Source organism: Sapajus apella, unplaced genomic scaffold, assembly GCF_009761245.1.
Source record: "Sapajus apella isolate SASKATOON/1434 unplaced genomic scaffold, GSC_monkey_1.0 scaffold28, whole genome shotgun sequence".
Taxonomy (NCBI): Eukaryota; Metazoa; Chordata; class Mammalia; order Primates; family Cebidae; genus Sapajus; species Sapajus apella.
In genome coordinates this window covers 17,333,372-17,349,839 of record NW_022436968.1, presented here as the reverse complement: position 1 = coordinate 17,349,839, position 16,468 = coordinate 17,333,372, and the positions used below count along the sequence as shown (strand labels likewise).

Here is a 16,468-nt window from a genome sequence, read left to right as displayed (position 1 = left end):
GGATGGTCTCGATCTCTTGACCTCATGATCCACCCGCCTCGGCCTCCCAAAGTGCTGGGATTACAGGCGTGAGCCACCGCGCCCGGCCGTGAATGTAAACTTTTAAAGGGTCCTCGTTGGCAAATTTTATTTTGTATTTTGTGAATTGCTTATTGATGTTCTCTACTCATTTCCTTCAATAATAAATAGACTGTTGTTATTTATCTGTCAAAAATCCATTCCAAAAAATATGTTGGATTTTTACCTAACCACTTCTGATTGAGATCTCAGGAACTATTTTTAGAATGATCTTCCTCCCCTAGTATACTTACTTTCTCATTTTTGTGGTGAGTCACACATCTCTTTCCTTTTCTTAAGCTCAGTCATTGCTTCTGCTGCTTCATTCCCAATTTTGACCTGGTCATAATTAATATTGAATTCTTTTCACTCTTTTCTACTAAATTGGATTGAAGGTGGGGATAAAGCGAGAATAAATATTTTCTTAGAATTCTAAGTGCTTGAGCAGTGCCTGACGTGAATATATGCTTCATAAAGGTTATGATTATTGCTTAGTTTTTGAGTCCTTTAGTTCTGTGCCATATGGATAACCCTAAATATGATTTAAATAAATGTGTCATTCTGTTGTTCTTAAGATAATGAATATGCCAGAACCAATTTAAATCAAGAGATGTACAATCTTAGAATGGTTTTTCCCTCTTTTAAGGTTATATACAAATTTAACTTTAAAAATTACTAAAAGATAGTAGAATTCTTAAAAGTATCACAATTTATTACTTAACCCAATACTTTAAAAGTAGGGTTTTATAGAAGCATTGTGATTGTCTGTACATAGACACACGTTTACTAACAGATGTCTAGAATTTACATCGTGTATTGTATTAAACAGGTGGTTCATATAAAAATGGTAACACCTAGAGGTATAATAGAAAAAAGCTGTCAAGGACCTCGTATGTCAACAGGCCCTGATATCCATCACTTCATCATGGGATCTGAAGGTAAATATAACTGTAAATTTTTTAAGAAAAAATATAGATTAGTGATGCAGTTTTGTGAAAAGCTTTATGATATCAGATCTTTGAAAGACATGTTTTATATGTTTAAGGAATTTTTAAATTTTTAAATTATTTTTAAGACTTTATAAAGTTTTATTACGAGAATGTTTTAAACTTCCTCTTATATTTTGCTTTTTTATGTTTCTAGAGACAGCTTGATCTTTTAATTTTTATTTTAGAAATTTTTGATGAATTTCAGGAAAAGTGGCCATTAGGATTTAAAATGGTTTATTTTGACATTTTATGTTATAGTATTCTTAAATCTTGTCAGAATTATTGGCAAAAAGGACTGATAAAGCATTGGCTTATTGTCTTGTCTTTCTATAATTATGTCTTTTATAAAGTTAATTACTATTTGATTTTTAGAAGTGGAATTTTAAAATTCTGCTGGTTCACATATCTTTTAAACTTCTGTTGATCTTTTAATTTTTCACTACACAAACAGTATTGTTTGCTTGGTTACTTAATGCTGGGTAAATTTGAATGCAGTTCATCTCATCTAAAACTTTTAATTCCTGTACAGATCTGGAAATAATTAACCTTAAAATAATTATTATATAGGCATGGTCAATTGTATGGATAAAGTAAACATGGGCTTATTTTTCAACTTTTAGAATGGGAGAGGGACATTCTTTAAATTCAGAGAAATAAGATAAAATAAGCAAGTGTTTCAAGATTAACGGAGGAACTCATGACTCACTTCAGAAGGTGGTCCAAGTTACAGAAGATATATTTTGGTAACATTTAGCTAGAATTCATGAATAAAAGAGCAGGTACAATAAAGTAAGATGTTAGGCATAAATTCTAATCTTTGACAGTAACATCGAAGAGGGAAAAATGTAATAAACTATGTTTTTTAGTGATGTGATAGAAATCAGTTGTTTGGTTGATGACCAGTAGTATAGCTTAGATGTTTTTCATGGTAACCAAAGATAGACCTTTGTCAAAATATCTCACCAGTTTACTCAGTTTATTCCTTTTCTGATCAGCATACTCTTCTATGAAAAAACAAAACTGTATTTTTAATAAGAAAAATAATATAGTTACCTAATATTTTGGGACTTCTTATACTAACGCATCATCTACAAATTAAAAGAATGTAACTTTTTGCCATCAGAAGTCAAGTTGAATAATAAAAATAGATATTAAAACTCATATTTTTCCATTATATTATTGATATCTACATAGTTGGAGTCAACTCTATAACTATAAATAAATTTTTTCAAATAACCCATTATACTTTTTTTTCCTCCCATCAGTTAGCCTTTTAAAAATTCTCATTGCTAGATACTGTGCTGGGACACTTGAGACAGATCATAACACACAATTATACAATAGCATGACAAATTACATGATCAAGTAAAATGCAGAAGAAATACAGACAAAATGAGGTTGATAGATACTTACAAAGGCTTCTCCAGAGAGGCCATACCTAAAGTGGTCTTTGAAGGTTGATAAGAAGAAACTAATTCCAGGTCAAGTTGAGGAAAGACAGAAGAGGGGAGTTGCCCTACAGAATGACCATCACGTGGGTGGGCTTAGAAATGAGAAAGGGCCATGTCTGCCTCCTTACGAAGCTGCTGGTTTTTCAGTATGATTGGAATGTAAGGTTTAATTGTGGAGTAGAACAGGCAGCAGGTCAAGGGCCAGAATGGTAAGGGCTACAGAATGGTAAGGGTGACTGGATAGATAATTTGGTCTTTTCATGTGTTTTAAAATGGTTTGAACTTTTATCCAAAAGACTGGGCTACCTCTCTAGATAGTCACTTACTGTATGAATTTAAGGAAGGGACAAACTTATTATAATGAAGTAAGCAAAGAACTATAAGAAATTGGGCTGGGCGTGGTGGCTGTCACCTGTAATCCCTCGAAAAGTTTCACTTTGTGAGGCTGAGGCAGGTGGATCACTTGAGGTCAGGAGTTCAAGACCAGCCTAGCTAACATAGTGAAACCCCATCTCTACTAAAAGTGCAAAAATTAGGCAAATGTGGTGGCACGTACCTGTAATCCCAGCTACTTGGGAGACTGAAGCACGAGAATCGCTTGAACCGGGGAGGCAGAGATTGCAGATTATGGTGAGCCAGGATTCTGCCACTGCACTCCAGCCTGGGTGATGGAGTGAGACTCTGTCTCAAAAAAAAGAAGAAAGAAATATAAGAAGAGTTATGGTTTATTTAAAATATATGATGCTAAATTACTGTAGTTAAATGACATTTTGTTATAAAATACATGCAATATGGTATACTGATATAAAAGCATGAACCATGAAGTCTGTCAGATCCGGATTTCAATCCTGATTCTACTACTTATATTTCCATGACTTTGTATAAGTTAGATAATTTTCAGTGCCCAATGTCCTCAGCCATAAAATGGGAAGAATAAAATTATTTGTCTTCATAAGTGTGTTATAAAGATTAAATGAGATTATGCTGAACAGTTTAGTGTAGTAAATACTATTACGGCTGCTTATTATTTTGATATCAGTGATCTTTACAATTTATGGTCCCTAATCCCCACTTCAGTTTGTGAATATAGAGTTATTTTAATATATGCCAGGAGACAGCATGATTTAAATAGTAAATTTATATGAAATCATATTCTTATGTAAATGTATTTTATCTGCTATTTTGAACTACCTGAATAATAACCTTCTGCCTTAAATGTGAATCATAAACTTTTTCTTGAGCTTTAAAAACATTTCTTTTACTTCAGTTAAATCATTTGATGACAACCTTGAAAGTATTACCATCTAAAAACCTATTTTCTCCATCCCATGAAGTTGTATATGTGATTAACCATATTAAGTTTAATGTGTTTGTCTTGTTTTGTGTTAACGAATTTTTCAGGATTTTTTTCAACAAGTAGCTTTCTCCTAATTTAGATGCTGTAACATGATCAGTATAATGAAAAATATAATAAACATTAAAGCACTTGAAATGCTTTCCATTCTGTTTCTATATATGGTATTTACTTTATATAGATTTGTTCTTTTATTGAGAAACAAAGTACATTTTGTTTTTTAACCTGTGACTTACCCTTTTTTAGTCTTTGTCTGCAATTAAAGAGATGAAATGCTCAGTGCCAGTCCTTTTGTAACGTTTCACTAGCTATCCTTTGCTTAAATGAAGATCATCCTTTGGTAGGTTCCTCAAGAAAGGCACATTTCTGTATCCCCAGAGTTCTGGAGTGTTCCAACTGGTTTTCTGTGACTTTGATACTTGAAGGACAGCTTGAGTGGTTATACCTTTGGGTCATTAGTTTATTTAAGTTTCTTGATAATGCTGTTTCCACGGTTACTTTGATTTTGTATATTATTTTAAAGAAATATGATACCTATTTAATTTTCTTTCCTTAGTAGGTTTTCTCTTTTTGCCTAGAGGCCTTGAGGATTTTTTTCTTTTTAGATTTTGACACTCTCTCTCTCTCTCTCTCTCTCTCTATATATATATATATATATATATATATGTATTTTAATTATACTTTAAGTTCTGGGGTACATGTGCAGATCGTGCAGGATTGCTACATACGTATACACATGCCATGGTGGTTGCTGCATCCATCCCCCCCGTCATCTACATTAGGTATTTCTCTTAATATTACCCCTCCCCATTCCCCCTACCCCCTGCTATCTGTTCCCTAGCCCCCCTACCCCCGGACAGGCCCCAGTGTGTGATGTTCCCCTGCCTGTGTCCATGTGTTCTCATTGTTCAATACGCACTTATAAGTGAGAACATGTGACATTTGGTTTTCTTTTTTTGTGTCAGTTTGCTGAGAATGATGGTTTCCAGCTTCATCCATGTCCCTGCAAAGGACATGAACTCATCATTTTTTATAGCTGCATAGTATTCCATGGTGTATATATGCCATATTTTCTTTATCCAGTCTATCATTGACGGGCATTTGGGTTGGTTTCAAGTGTTTGCTATTGTAAACAGTGCCACAATGAACATACGTGTGCATGTGTCTTTATAATAGAACAATTTATCATCCTCTGGGTATATACTCAGTGATCCGGTGAGGCAGGGGGTTGGAACGAGTCCCGAGGATTTTTTTTTCTTTATTGCTAAAGTCTAATACTTTTGCAACTTAGAGTTGATTGTCCTGGGTTGTTTTGCTTTAGTACCCAGTGGACCCTTTCTATTTGTAGATTCAGGTCCTCTTTTATTTCTGTAAAGTTTTTTTTGGATTATAGTGTTAAATATTAGGGTTTTTTTTTTTTTTCATTGTTTCAGTTTTTATCCTCAAGGACACTGATTATATGTATGTTTGTCTTTCTTTGCTTGTTTTCCATTTCAGTCCCTTTTTCTCTGACTCTTTTTCTCTGACTTCTTAATTTTCATTCTCTTGACTTTTTTCAATGCCCTTTATTAAATTTTAACTAGAATCTATTTTGTATTCTCCTTTGAGTAGCATATAACATAGCCTTTACTTTTTAAGTGACTTTTTTTTTGTTGTTGTTCCGTTTCTTTCCTCAGTTTGGTCAGCTCTTGTTTCATTTCTTGTTGTTGGTTTTTGTTTGTTTGTGTTTCCGATTCAAGGTATTTTTTCATATCCCTAATTGCTTGATTGACAATATTTAATTCATGTTATGTTATAGCTTTCTTGAGGATTGTGGTTTGTTTTAGGGTGGAGACTTTTTTACCAATAGTAATGTTTTTATTGGCATTTTCTGACTTTTTAGTTGCTTTGTTTACAGATGTGGTCTGCTTTTTTCTAGTCCTATTCGTTACTTAGAAAGGGTTCCTACTTGGAGAGTGTTCTTTCCTGTCACTTCTAGCCTCTGCAATGCTATTTGTTTTGTAAATGGTGGTGCTTTCAGTGAAGAAAGAGTTGGCATGTCTTGTTTTTCTTTCATTTCTGTAGTGTTTAAATTCTCTTTCTTCGTTTATTCCTTCTCTCAACTGGCTTGTCTGCAAGGAGTCCCCATACATTTACATCTGCACACATACACACATCTTGCTTCTCCAAAGCAGCCATTTCTGGATCCTCCCATTTTCAAACTTCCCATAGCCAGGGCTATGGACTACCAAGTCCTGTGTAATAGTTTGGCATTATTGTTGTACTTTTGTTTTCTGGGAGTAATTTTGGCTGTACTTCCAGTTCCTGTGTTACCCTTTACTTTTTCTTGTGTAGCCTTTTAATTAGACTCCTTTTATTTACTTCCATTCTTATAAGCTTATAGCAGATGGAAGGCTATAGAAAATCTGTTGGAATTTTTTCTTTTTATCTCTACTTAGAGGTAATTTGAAAGTTGCAGTGTTTTTTGTTTCCTTGTAATGCTGAAGATCTAAGACCTATGTGGCTTTGTTTCCCTTGTTGATTTTTATATTTTGGGGAGTTGAAGGAAGTAGAGGGAGAGAAAAGATTCATAATCAGATGCCTGCTGTTCTTCTTAATCCTTAAGTCACCTGAGAATATGTTTTCAAATTATGAAAGATTTACTTCAAGCAAATACTTGCATTTTATATCAAATAGCATTTGGAGCCTCCAATTTCCTTTGAGAACAAACATATTTGAAAATTATAAAACAGAAAATTCTTAAATTTATTGACACACACACACACACACATATATATATATATTTATTGCATTTTAGGTTTTGGGGTACATGTGAAGAACATGCAAGATTGTTGCATAGGTACATACATGGCATGTTCTCACTTATAGGTGGGTGCTAAACAATGAGAACACATGGACACAAGGAGGGGAGCATCACACACGGGTCTGTGTGGGGGGACTAGGGGAGGGACAGCGGGGGGTGGGGAGTTGGGGAAGGATAACATGGGGAGAAATGCCAGAAATAGGTGATAGGGAGGAAGGCAGCAAACCACATTGCCGTGTGTGTACCTATGCAACAATCTTGCCTGTTCTTCACATGTACCCCAAAACCTAAAATGCAATAAAAATATATATATAAAAAATATTGCGGCACTGATTACAATAGCAAACACTTGGAACCAACCCAAATGCCCGTTCAAGGTCATGAAGATTTACCCCTATGGCTTCTCAGAGTTTTATAGTTTTAGTTCTTATATTAGATTTTTGGCCTATTTTGAGTTAATTTTTGTATTTGGTGTGAGGTATAAGATCCAACTTCATTCTTTTGTATGTAGATATACATTTGTTCCTTCATCATTTTAGAAAAGACTGTTCTTTCCCCAGCTGAATGGTCCTGGCACCTTTGTCAAAGTCAGCATGGTTATTTCTGGATTCTTTATTTTTTTCCCATTGATGCTATGTTTATCCTTATGCTAGTACCATATTGACTTGATTACTTTTGAGTTTTAGCACATTTTAAAAATCAGCAAGTCTGAGTCCTCCTTTGTTGTTCTTTTTTGATATTGTCTTGGCTGTTCTGGATCCCTTGCAATTCCATATGAATTAGAGAATTAGCTTATCAATTTGTACAATGTAGCCAGCCTCGATTCTAATAGAGATTGCATTGAATCTGTAGGTCAATTAGATCAATTTAGGGAGTAGTGCCATCTTAACAATGTTGAGTCTTCCAGTGTATGAATGTGAGATATATTGTCAACTATTTAAGATCTTTGATTTCTTTTAACAATGTTACATAGTTTTCAAGGTGTAAGTTGGGCAGGTCTTTGTTTTATTTATTTATTTATTTTTTTGATGCTTTTGTAAATGGATTTTTAAAAAATTTTCTTTTTGATTGTTCATTGCAAGTGTGTAGAAATATAGTTGATTTTTATACCCTGTAACCTTGCTGAATTCCTTTTTTCAGTTCTGTTAGTGGATTCATTAGCATTTTCTATATGCAAGATCACATCATCTGTAGAGATAGATTTACTTCTTTTCCAATCTGGATACTGTTTCTTTCTCTTTCCTGGGCTAGAACATCCCATATAATGTTAAGTAGAAGTGGCAAGAGCAGACATCTTTGTATCTTATTTCTGATCTTAAAGAGAAAGCATCCAGTCTCTCCCCAGTAAGTATGATGTTAGATGTGGGTTTTTTGTAGATGGCCTTAATCAGTTTGAGGAAGTTCTCTTCTTTTTCTAGTCTATTGAGTGTTTTGATCATAACACATGTTGGATTTATCAAATGCTTTTTCTTTATATGTTGAGTTGCTGGTATCATTTTTGTTTTTTATTCTGCTGATATGTTTTATTACGTTGACTTTTGGATGTTAAACCATCATTTTTTTCCTGGGCTAAACTTGGTTATGGTGTATAATTATTTTTATATATTGTTGGGTTTGGTTAATAATATTTTGTTTAGTATTTTGTTTTTTGCACCCATATTTATAACAGATTGAGCTGTCATTTTCTTTTCTTGTGATGTCTTTGGTGATTTTGAGATACTGGCTTCATAGAATGAGTTGGGAGGTGTTTTCTTCCCTTTTACTGTATGAAGGAGTTTGTAAAGAATTAATTCTTTACAACCAATTGTAAAGTGCTTGGTAACATTCAGCAGTGAAATCTTCTGGGCCTGGGCTTTTCTTTATGAGTACTTTTTGGATTACTAATTGAAATTAATAATTCAGATTGTCTTCTTGAGTCAGTTTCGGTAGTTTGTATCTTCCTAAAAATTTTCCTATTTTATCTAAGTTACATAATTTAATGCTATGCAGTTGTTTATAATGCTCCTTTTTAATACTTTTTATTTTTGTAAGATTACTAGGAATATCCCCTGTTTTATTTCCAATTCTAGTGATTTGAGTCCTCTCTCTTTTTTTCTTGGTCACTTAGGTAAAGGTTTGTTAGTTTTGTTGATCTTTTTGGGGAACTACCATTTGGCTTCATTGATTTTTCTCTATTGATTTTTTTATCCTTGATCTCATTAATTACACCTCTATTCTCTAATAACTCCTTCTATCTGCTTGCATTAGTTGTAGTTTGCCGTTCTTTTTCCAGTAGCTTAAGGTAGAAGGTTAGGCTATTAGAGATTTAAAAAATATATACAGACATTTACCATCACAATTTCTCTCTAGGTATTGCTTTACCTTATCTGATATGTTTTAGTATACTGTGTCTTCCTTTCCATTCTTCTCAAACTATTTTTCAATTTCCCTATTGATTTTTTCTTTGACTTGTTGGTTATTTAGTAGTATATTGTTTAATTTTCATATATTAGGCAGCTTTCCAATTTCTTATCAGTTTCTTATTCCATTCCATTGTGGCTTGAGAACATACATTGTATTATTTCAGTCTTTGAAAATTTGTTCAAGTTTATTTTATGACCTCGCTGGCATGTAGTCTATCTTGGAGAATGTTCTGTGAGCACTTGAAATAATTGTATATTTTTCTGTTGTTGGGTGGAGTGTTCTAGCCTGTTAGGTCTAATGGGTTTGTAGTGCACAACTCCTCTATTTCCTTCTTGGTCTTATGCCTAGTTGTTGTGTCCCTTATTGAAAGTAGGGCATTAAAGTCTCCAGCTGTTATTGAATTATCTATTTCTCCCTTCATTTCTGTCAGTTTTTGCTTCATATAGTTTTGTGCCTTGTTATTAGGTACATTCTGTTTATATTTGTTGTTTTGTCTTTCTGATGGCTTATCATTATAAAATGTCCCTCTTATGGCCAGTAATGTTTTGTTTCAGTCTGTTTTGTCTGATATTAGTATACAGCCACTCCAGCTTTCTTGTGGTTGCTGTTTCCATTATATATATTTTTCTTTTGATCTAGTCATATCTCTGAATTTAAAATGTAGATTCTGTAGATAATAAATAGTTGCATCTTTTTTTAAAAAAAGTCTCACTATCTCTGTCTTTTCTTTTGGTTGTTTAGTCCATTCACATTTAAAGTTATTATTGCTATGGCCAGATTTATGTCTGCCATTTTTTCCCTCTCTGTGGGTCTCATGTCTTTTTGTAGTTTGTAATTATTGCTTTCTTTTGCTTTAAGTGAATATTTTCTAATGTAGCATTTTAATTTCCTTAATGAATTTTTTTCAGTATACTTTTTGAGTTACCTCCTTAGTAACCTCTATAAAAGTTACAAACCCAACAATACATTGCTGTATTATGTTACTACTGTATATAATTGGCTTTCAAAGAAGCTGAAAAAAGAAAGGAGAGCAAGTAAGGTTGAGCATCCAAACATGAAAATCCAAAATCTAAAATGCTCCAAAATTTGAAACTTTTGAGCACTGACTTGATAAGCAAAGGAGATGCTCACTGGAGCATTTTGGATTTTGGAGTTTTGGATTTGGGCTGCTCAACTGTTAAGTACAATGCATATATTCAAAAATTCAAAAAATCTCCACTTGAAAATACGTCTAGTCCTAAGCATTTCAGGTAAGGGATACTCAATATTTCTAGACATAGAACTTTTTTTATATTAACCATCTTGTTTATCCTTTCTGGTTCTCTTCATTTCTTCCTGTGGATTTACATTACCATCTGGAATCATATTCTTAGCCCAGTAGAGCTTTACTTTCATCACTTTTGTGCTACTATTGGTTACATATATCACACTTGTATATGTTATAGTTCCAAAAATACATCATATATATATTGTTTTATATCATTGCTTTTTAAATCAGACGTGAGAAGCAAGGAGAAGAAATATGCATTAATACTATCTTTTTAAATTACATAAAATGGAGAAGACTCAAAAGTGCTCTTTTTTGTATATGTTATTTTGAGTTACTGTTTGGGATCACCTGCTTTGGTTTGAAGAACTTCCTTTAGTGTTTATAGTAAGCATAGTTTTCTGGCAGTGAAGTCCCTTAGCTTTTGTTTATCTGGGAATGTCTTTATTTTTGAAAGATGACTGCTGGACATAGGATTCCAGGTTGACAAGTTTTTTTCTCCTTTCAGCATTTTGAATGTATTATCGCACCACTGCCTGACTTCTGTTGTTTCTGCTAATAAGTCAGCTGTTAACTTTATAAGTTTTCTTTTGTGATTGATGAGTCATTTTTCTCTTGGTGTTTTTCTAGATTTTCTCTTGTCTTTAACTTTTAGCATTCCCACTATGATGTGTCAGTTTGTGGATATCTTTGTGTTGCTCCTATTTGAAATTTGTTGAGCTCCCTTGTTGTATAGGTTAGTGGTTTTCAATAAATTTAGGAAGTTTTCAGCCATTCTTTCTTTGAATAGTTTTTTTCTGCTCCTTTCTCTACTTTTCTTCTAGTACTCCCATTACACATAAAGTGGTGTGCTTAATGGTTTCCCGCATTTCTCTGAGGCACCATCCATTGTTCTCTCTGTCCTTCATATTGTGTAATTTCTATCCATCTTCAAGTTTGATATACATTCTTTTCTCAGATGCCATCTAGTCAGTTTTTCATTTCAATTATTTTACTTTTGAACTCCAGAATTTCCATTTGATTTTTCTTAATAGTTTATCTTCATTTATAATCTTCAACAATGTGACATTGTCATCATATCTTCCCTTACCTTTTAAAGTATAGTTTCGTTAGTCATTTGAACACATTTATAATGGCTACTTTTAAATTTTTGTTTGGTAAATCTGACATCTGGTCACTATGAAAGGCAGTTTATGTTTCTTCCCCTCCTACTTCCCCATACCCCAGTATAGAGGTCATACTTTCCTGTTTGTATATGTGGTGTGTGTGTGCATATCAGAATTTTTTTGTTGTTGGAAAGTGAATCCTTTAGAAAATTTCTTGTAGCAACTCTGTATACTACTTCCCTCATCCCCCGCCCCCTGCCCAGCTTTTTATTATTATTTGCTATTTGTTTAGTGACTGGCTGTATTACTTTAATGAGGTCTATTCCCTCCCACCCACCCCCTTTGCAGTGTTGACCTCCTTTGGGGGTGTGGCTGTAGTTATTCCTACAATCCCTTGGTATGACATGTGATAGTGGTTTTGGCTGGGCTTCCTTTGATTCTGTCTTTCCCTAACCACACCTACCTGTTAAGGGCCACTGATTACAGGCCAATTGTGCTATTGTTGTCAACAATGCTCTGGGGTATAAATTGCTCTACAGAATAATCCAATCAAATTTAGACAGTTAAGGAGGGATAGTTCTGGAGGTTAGTGTTTGGAATTTTTTTTGGATCACAAGAGGGGTCCTCCCCATTGTCTCCGGGTAAACTATATGGCCCACATTTTAGGCCATATCTCTAGTGAATCTGTCTGTGTCTTCCCAATTGCCTTTTTACTACATCATTCACTGTTTTTGAGAAGGTCCTTGGACTTCTCCATGCTCTGTTGCAAATAAAATCATTTCCTTTGCAAAGAGATTAGGAGCTGTCTTATCACCTGTTTCACTCCCCAGAGACTCTCTGAACCATGGCTCAATAGTTAGGGGTGGGGCAATGGCATGTTTCTATCTGAGTAACACCTCTGCTTTAGGAGCTGAGTGCTGGGAGAAAAGTAGGGGAGGAAATTAGGTTATCTAGGTTTGCTTCTCCTGGCAAGAAACCAGCCCTTTATGAGCCAGGACAAGGGGACTGGGATCCCAGTTTTAGTGTGCTACACTCAAAGTAGAGTTTTTGTTCCACCAGTTGGGGCCCAGAGCTACAAGTGAGCCCTACTTCCCAGCTGCAGTCACCTGGAACTTAGCCTTGGGAAAAGGTAGCTGGGGTCAGGCTATTACATGGAATAGGATCAAAATTTTTTTTGAAATTAAGAAAGTCTTTAGATATATATTCAAGATAAAGGAAAACATGTGTCTACATAAAAACTTGTACATATATGTTCATTGCAGCATTATTAATAGTAGCGAAAAAGTGGAATCTCATATGTTATCAGCTGATGAGGAAATAAACAAAATGAGTTATACTATACACTGCAATAATATTTGGGAATTAAAAAGGAATGAAATATTAATACATGCTATAGCATGGATGGACCTTGAAAACATTTTGGTAAGTGAAAGAAGCCAGTCACAAGGCCAGATATTATGAGATTCCTTTTATATGAAATGTTCAGAATAGGCAAGTCTGTATAGACACAAAATAGATTTGTGGTTGCCTGTGACTAGGATGTGGGAGTGGAAATGGAGAGGGATTGTGTAGTGGAAATAGGTTTGTTTTTGGGATGATGAAAATGTTCTAAACTTAGATTGTAATGACAGTTGCACATATCTGTGGATATACACAAAACATTGTATTTTGCACTTTAAATGGGTGAATTTTGTTTTCTGTAAATTATGTCTCAGTAAAGATGCTAAAACAAAAGAGAATGTTTAGTCACTTTTATCTTTTAAATTTTATAAGGCATATCTATTTTGTATTAAAATATTTATCAGACCAAACTTGCAGAGCTTTTGTGATCATACAAGTTATAAGTTATTTTATAATCTCAGTAGGAAATCATATACATATGTGGTGAATATATTGTGATCTAATGTAATTTGCTTTTCATAGACTTGTCATGGTTTTTAATCCTGTGTTATATATTGACAAGTTGTGTTAATTATATTATAAACTTATTGGAAGCTTGGGTTTTTGTGAAACTTTTTAATTACTTGTGTTATGAAGGTCTACAGTTTCAAAGATTTCTCCCTTTCTTTACTCTATTTTTAAAATGATGCTCAGAAAATTTACTAATAACATTGTTAATTTCTAACATTTGTATATCAGAAACCACTGATTTGAAAAGCTTGGCTTTGTGAATATAATGGTTTAACTTATTATTTCCTCTGTAATTAGTCCCTTTTATAATAAAGAAAAGAGCATTTCTTTTATTTAGTCTTTTTTTTTTCATTTTTTAATTTGTATTTGTGTTTTTAAATTTTTTCTTTTTAAAGAGCATTTCTTTTATTGGTGGTCATCTTATGATAGATAGGTATAATAACTACTTTGTCTCCATCGGGTATTTTTTGCTTCTTAAAAGGGCATCTCAGTAATGCCTTTGTCTTTTCTTTGTATTAATTCTTAGGAAGAAAAGCAAGATAATATTTACTCAGATTTCTTCTATCATCTTAGATTCTCATTGAAGGTTAGGTTCTTTTTGCTCAAAAAATTTTCAGACTAAAAAAAGCACAAATATCAAAATATACTTTTGTCTAAGTACATATAAGACACAAAACCCCATTATTTTTCAATTTTTTTATTTTAATGCTTTAAAAACTATTTAGAAGTAACCTTCTTGGAGAAAGTTTTCTTTAAAATATTTAAAAATATTTGTACATAACGAAGTAAAGCATATTCCTAAAGGTTTTTTAGGAAATTATAAAATTTTCTTAATTTTATAATTTTTTCTAAAATGACTTGAGTAGTCGTTATTCCCCAGGTAGACGTGATAAATTTAAATATGCATAATAAATTAATAGATTAAATAAATTTAAATATTATTTAGAAAATTATCATATGATATACTAAATTATTACCACTTCTTTTTCAGGAACTCTTGGTGTAATAACAGAAGCTACAATAAAAATCAGACCAGTTCCTGAATACCAAAAGTATGGCTCGGTAGCTTTCCCTAATTTTGAACAAGGAGTGGCCTGTTTAAGAGAAATTGCAAAACAGGTAAAAAAAAAAAAATATGTGTGTGTGTGTGTGTGTGTGTGTGTGTGTGTGTGTATTTATATTTTTCAAATTCTACTGCATAGTTGATTGTGATATATTACAATTGATCTTCATATTTAGTTGTATTATATTTGTGGTTTTTATCTAGTTTTATATGAAAAGGTAGTGTTTCACAGTCATCCCTTTAAGTGCAGTTACTATTTCTTTTAGTAAGTATATTGCTATCACACCTATTTCTTGGTCTAGATGGCTATATGACTGTAAGCCAAGGTAAGATATGTACTTTGATGACTTCAAATGACTTTGCCTTTTATTGACTATTATGTGTCTTAAGTTATTTTTGGGTAAGATATTTTGTGATTAATTGAAGTGATATTTAATTTATCTAAAATTGAGAAATTTATTGAAATTAAAATAACGGCTAAATATCAAAGACCCCAAAATTTAGATATTGACTATAGGTAATCCAGCTTCATCAGTTTATAGAATGTGCTGCTACTAGGCTATACTTTGTTTTATAATATTAATAAGCTATAGTTTAAATTACATAAAATATATAATAAGCTAAAAGGAATTTTTATTTTCTCTTCTCCTTAAAAAATACATTATTAAGGTTTTTTTTTTTAAAAGACTAGATAATGCTAAGTAATTTTAAGTATGTATATAGTTCTGTCAGTATGGAAATGTCTATATCTCTTTAGGCATTTGGTTTATTGTTTAAATTACAACCGTTTATGAATAATTTTTAATTCAGCATTTCCCAGCAGGGAAGAAGTCAAGGGAATGTACTGTAGCCTCTCTTTTTTTTTTTTCTTTCTCCAAACTCCTGAAATTTTAATCCTTCCTATCAGCAATACCCAAGTAGAATCTTGAAGCCAAGGGAGCTTTTTGATGTGACCCATATAGGTCAGCTTCCTGGTATCCAGAGCAGAGTGGAGGAAGAATCTGTGGAGGAAAAGGAATAATATTGAGAAAGTAGTCCATATTTATCTTGGAATTTGTAAAGTATAGAAATGGAAGCTGATGAAGAGCCTCTCATTTTTCCATCATCCCAGACAACCACTATTTATGTTTTAAATAAATTTAAAATGAGAAAAAATATATACAGTACTTACCCACATATATATCATTTCCAGAGCTGTTTATTCCATACACTCAGTTTTACTTTCTTAAAGTGTTTACTTTCTGAGACACTCATTCTGTCTGACAGTTTCCCACTTTCATTAAGTCTAGATATATGATCACCTAATTCACCAGTTGATAGGATAATTTTTGTAATTTTCAAGTAGCTTTAGGTTTTTTGCTAGGACCTACATTGTCAGACTACCCCTGCATAGGGAGAGGATTCAAAAGGAAATAGGGTTCTGGAATAAGCATTCTTGGACTTGTGGCAAATTACTTTGGTAGCATAAGGCAGAAGTGACTATTAACAGTTGAAACCCTTACATTAGAAGACCTAATTCACTAGAACTTTGGGGGTATGATGTTATGATTAGGGAGCTAAAGTATATAGTATTAACACCACGTTTGCTAAAATGATGAAATGGCAGTAATATTTAAAACATTATTAAGTAGAGGAGGATTGGAGATAAGTTTTTGGAGTAAATAGTATTTGTTATACTAAAATACCACCTGAGCACTGAGTGGTGACATTTCAGTGTTTTCTGGTACTTGTTTGTAAAACTTTCCATCATTCAAAGGCAGAGGAAAGGAGTTTCAAATTAAGATACCCCAGATATTAAGAAGTAAAAGAGCTTGCAGAGCCTTATGGTTTTGCCTACGAATTAATACATAGAAGAACAGGAAACTAGGGTGGTTTTTTTTTAATGACCAGAAATTCACTAATTAAAAAATAACACAATGATGTTTCCATATATATTTTCTCGTTAATTTCAGATTTTTCTTAATGAACAGCTTTTAAAATTTTAAGTGTTTTTGCTTTGTATTATAATTTATCATTGTGTAGTGATTTTAGATTACAGTCATTGGGTGAATATACTAAGAATTT

At 33.0% G+C, this 16,468-nt stretch overlaps 1 protein-coding gene across 3 annotated transcripts in view; it reads left to right on the top strand.

The window, feature by feature from the left end:
- The window catches only part of AGPS (alkylglycerone phosphate synthase), a 139,147-nt gene that overhangs the window by 60,845 nt on the left and 61,834 nt on the right, over positions 1-16,468 (top strand). For all 3 annotated transcript variants that reach the window (XM_032292849.1, XM_032292850.1, XM_032292851.1), the window contains exons 10-11: positions 887-995; positions 14,333-14,460. In XM_032292849.1, the coding sequence (XP_032148740.1) occupies positions 887-995; positions 14,333-14,460 (237 nt within the window). The remainder of the gene's footprint in view (positions 1-886; positions 996-14,332; positions 14,461-16,468) is intronic.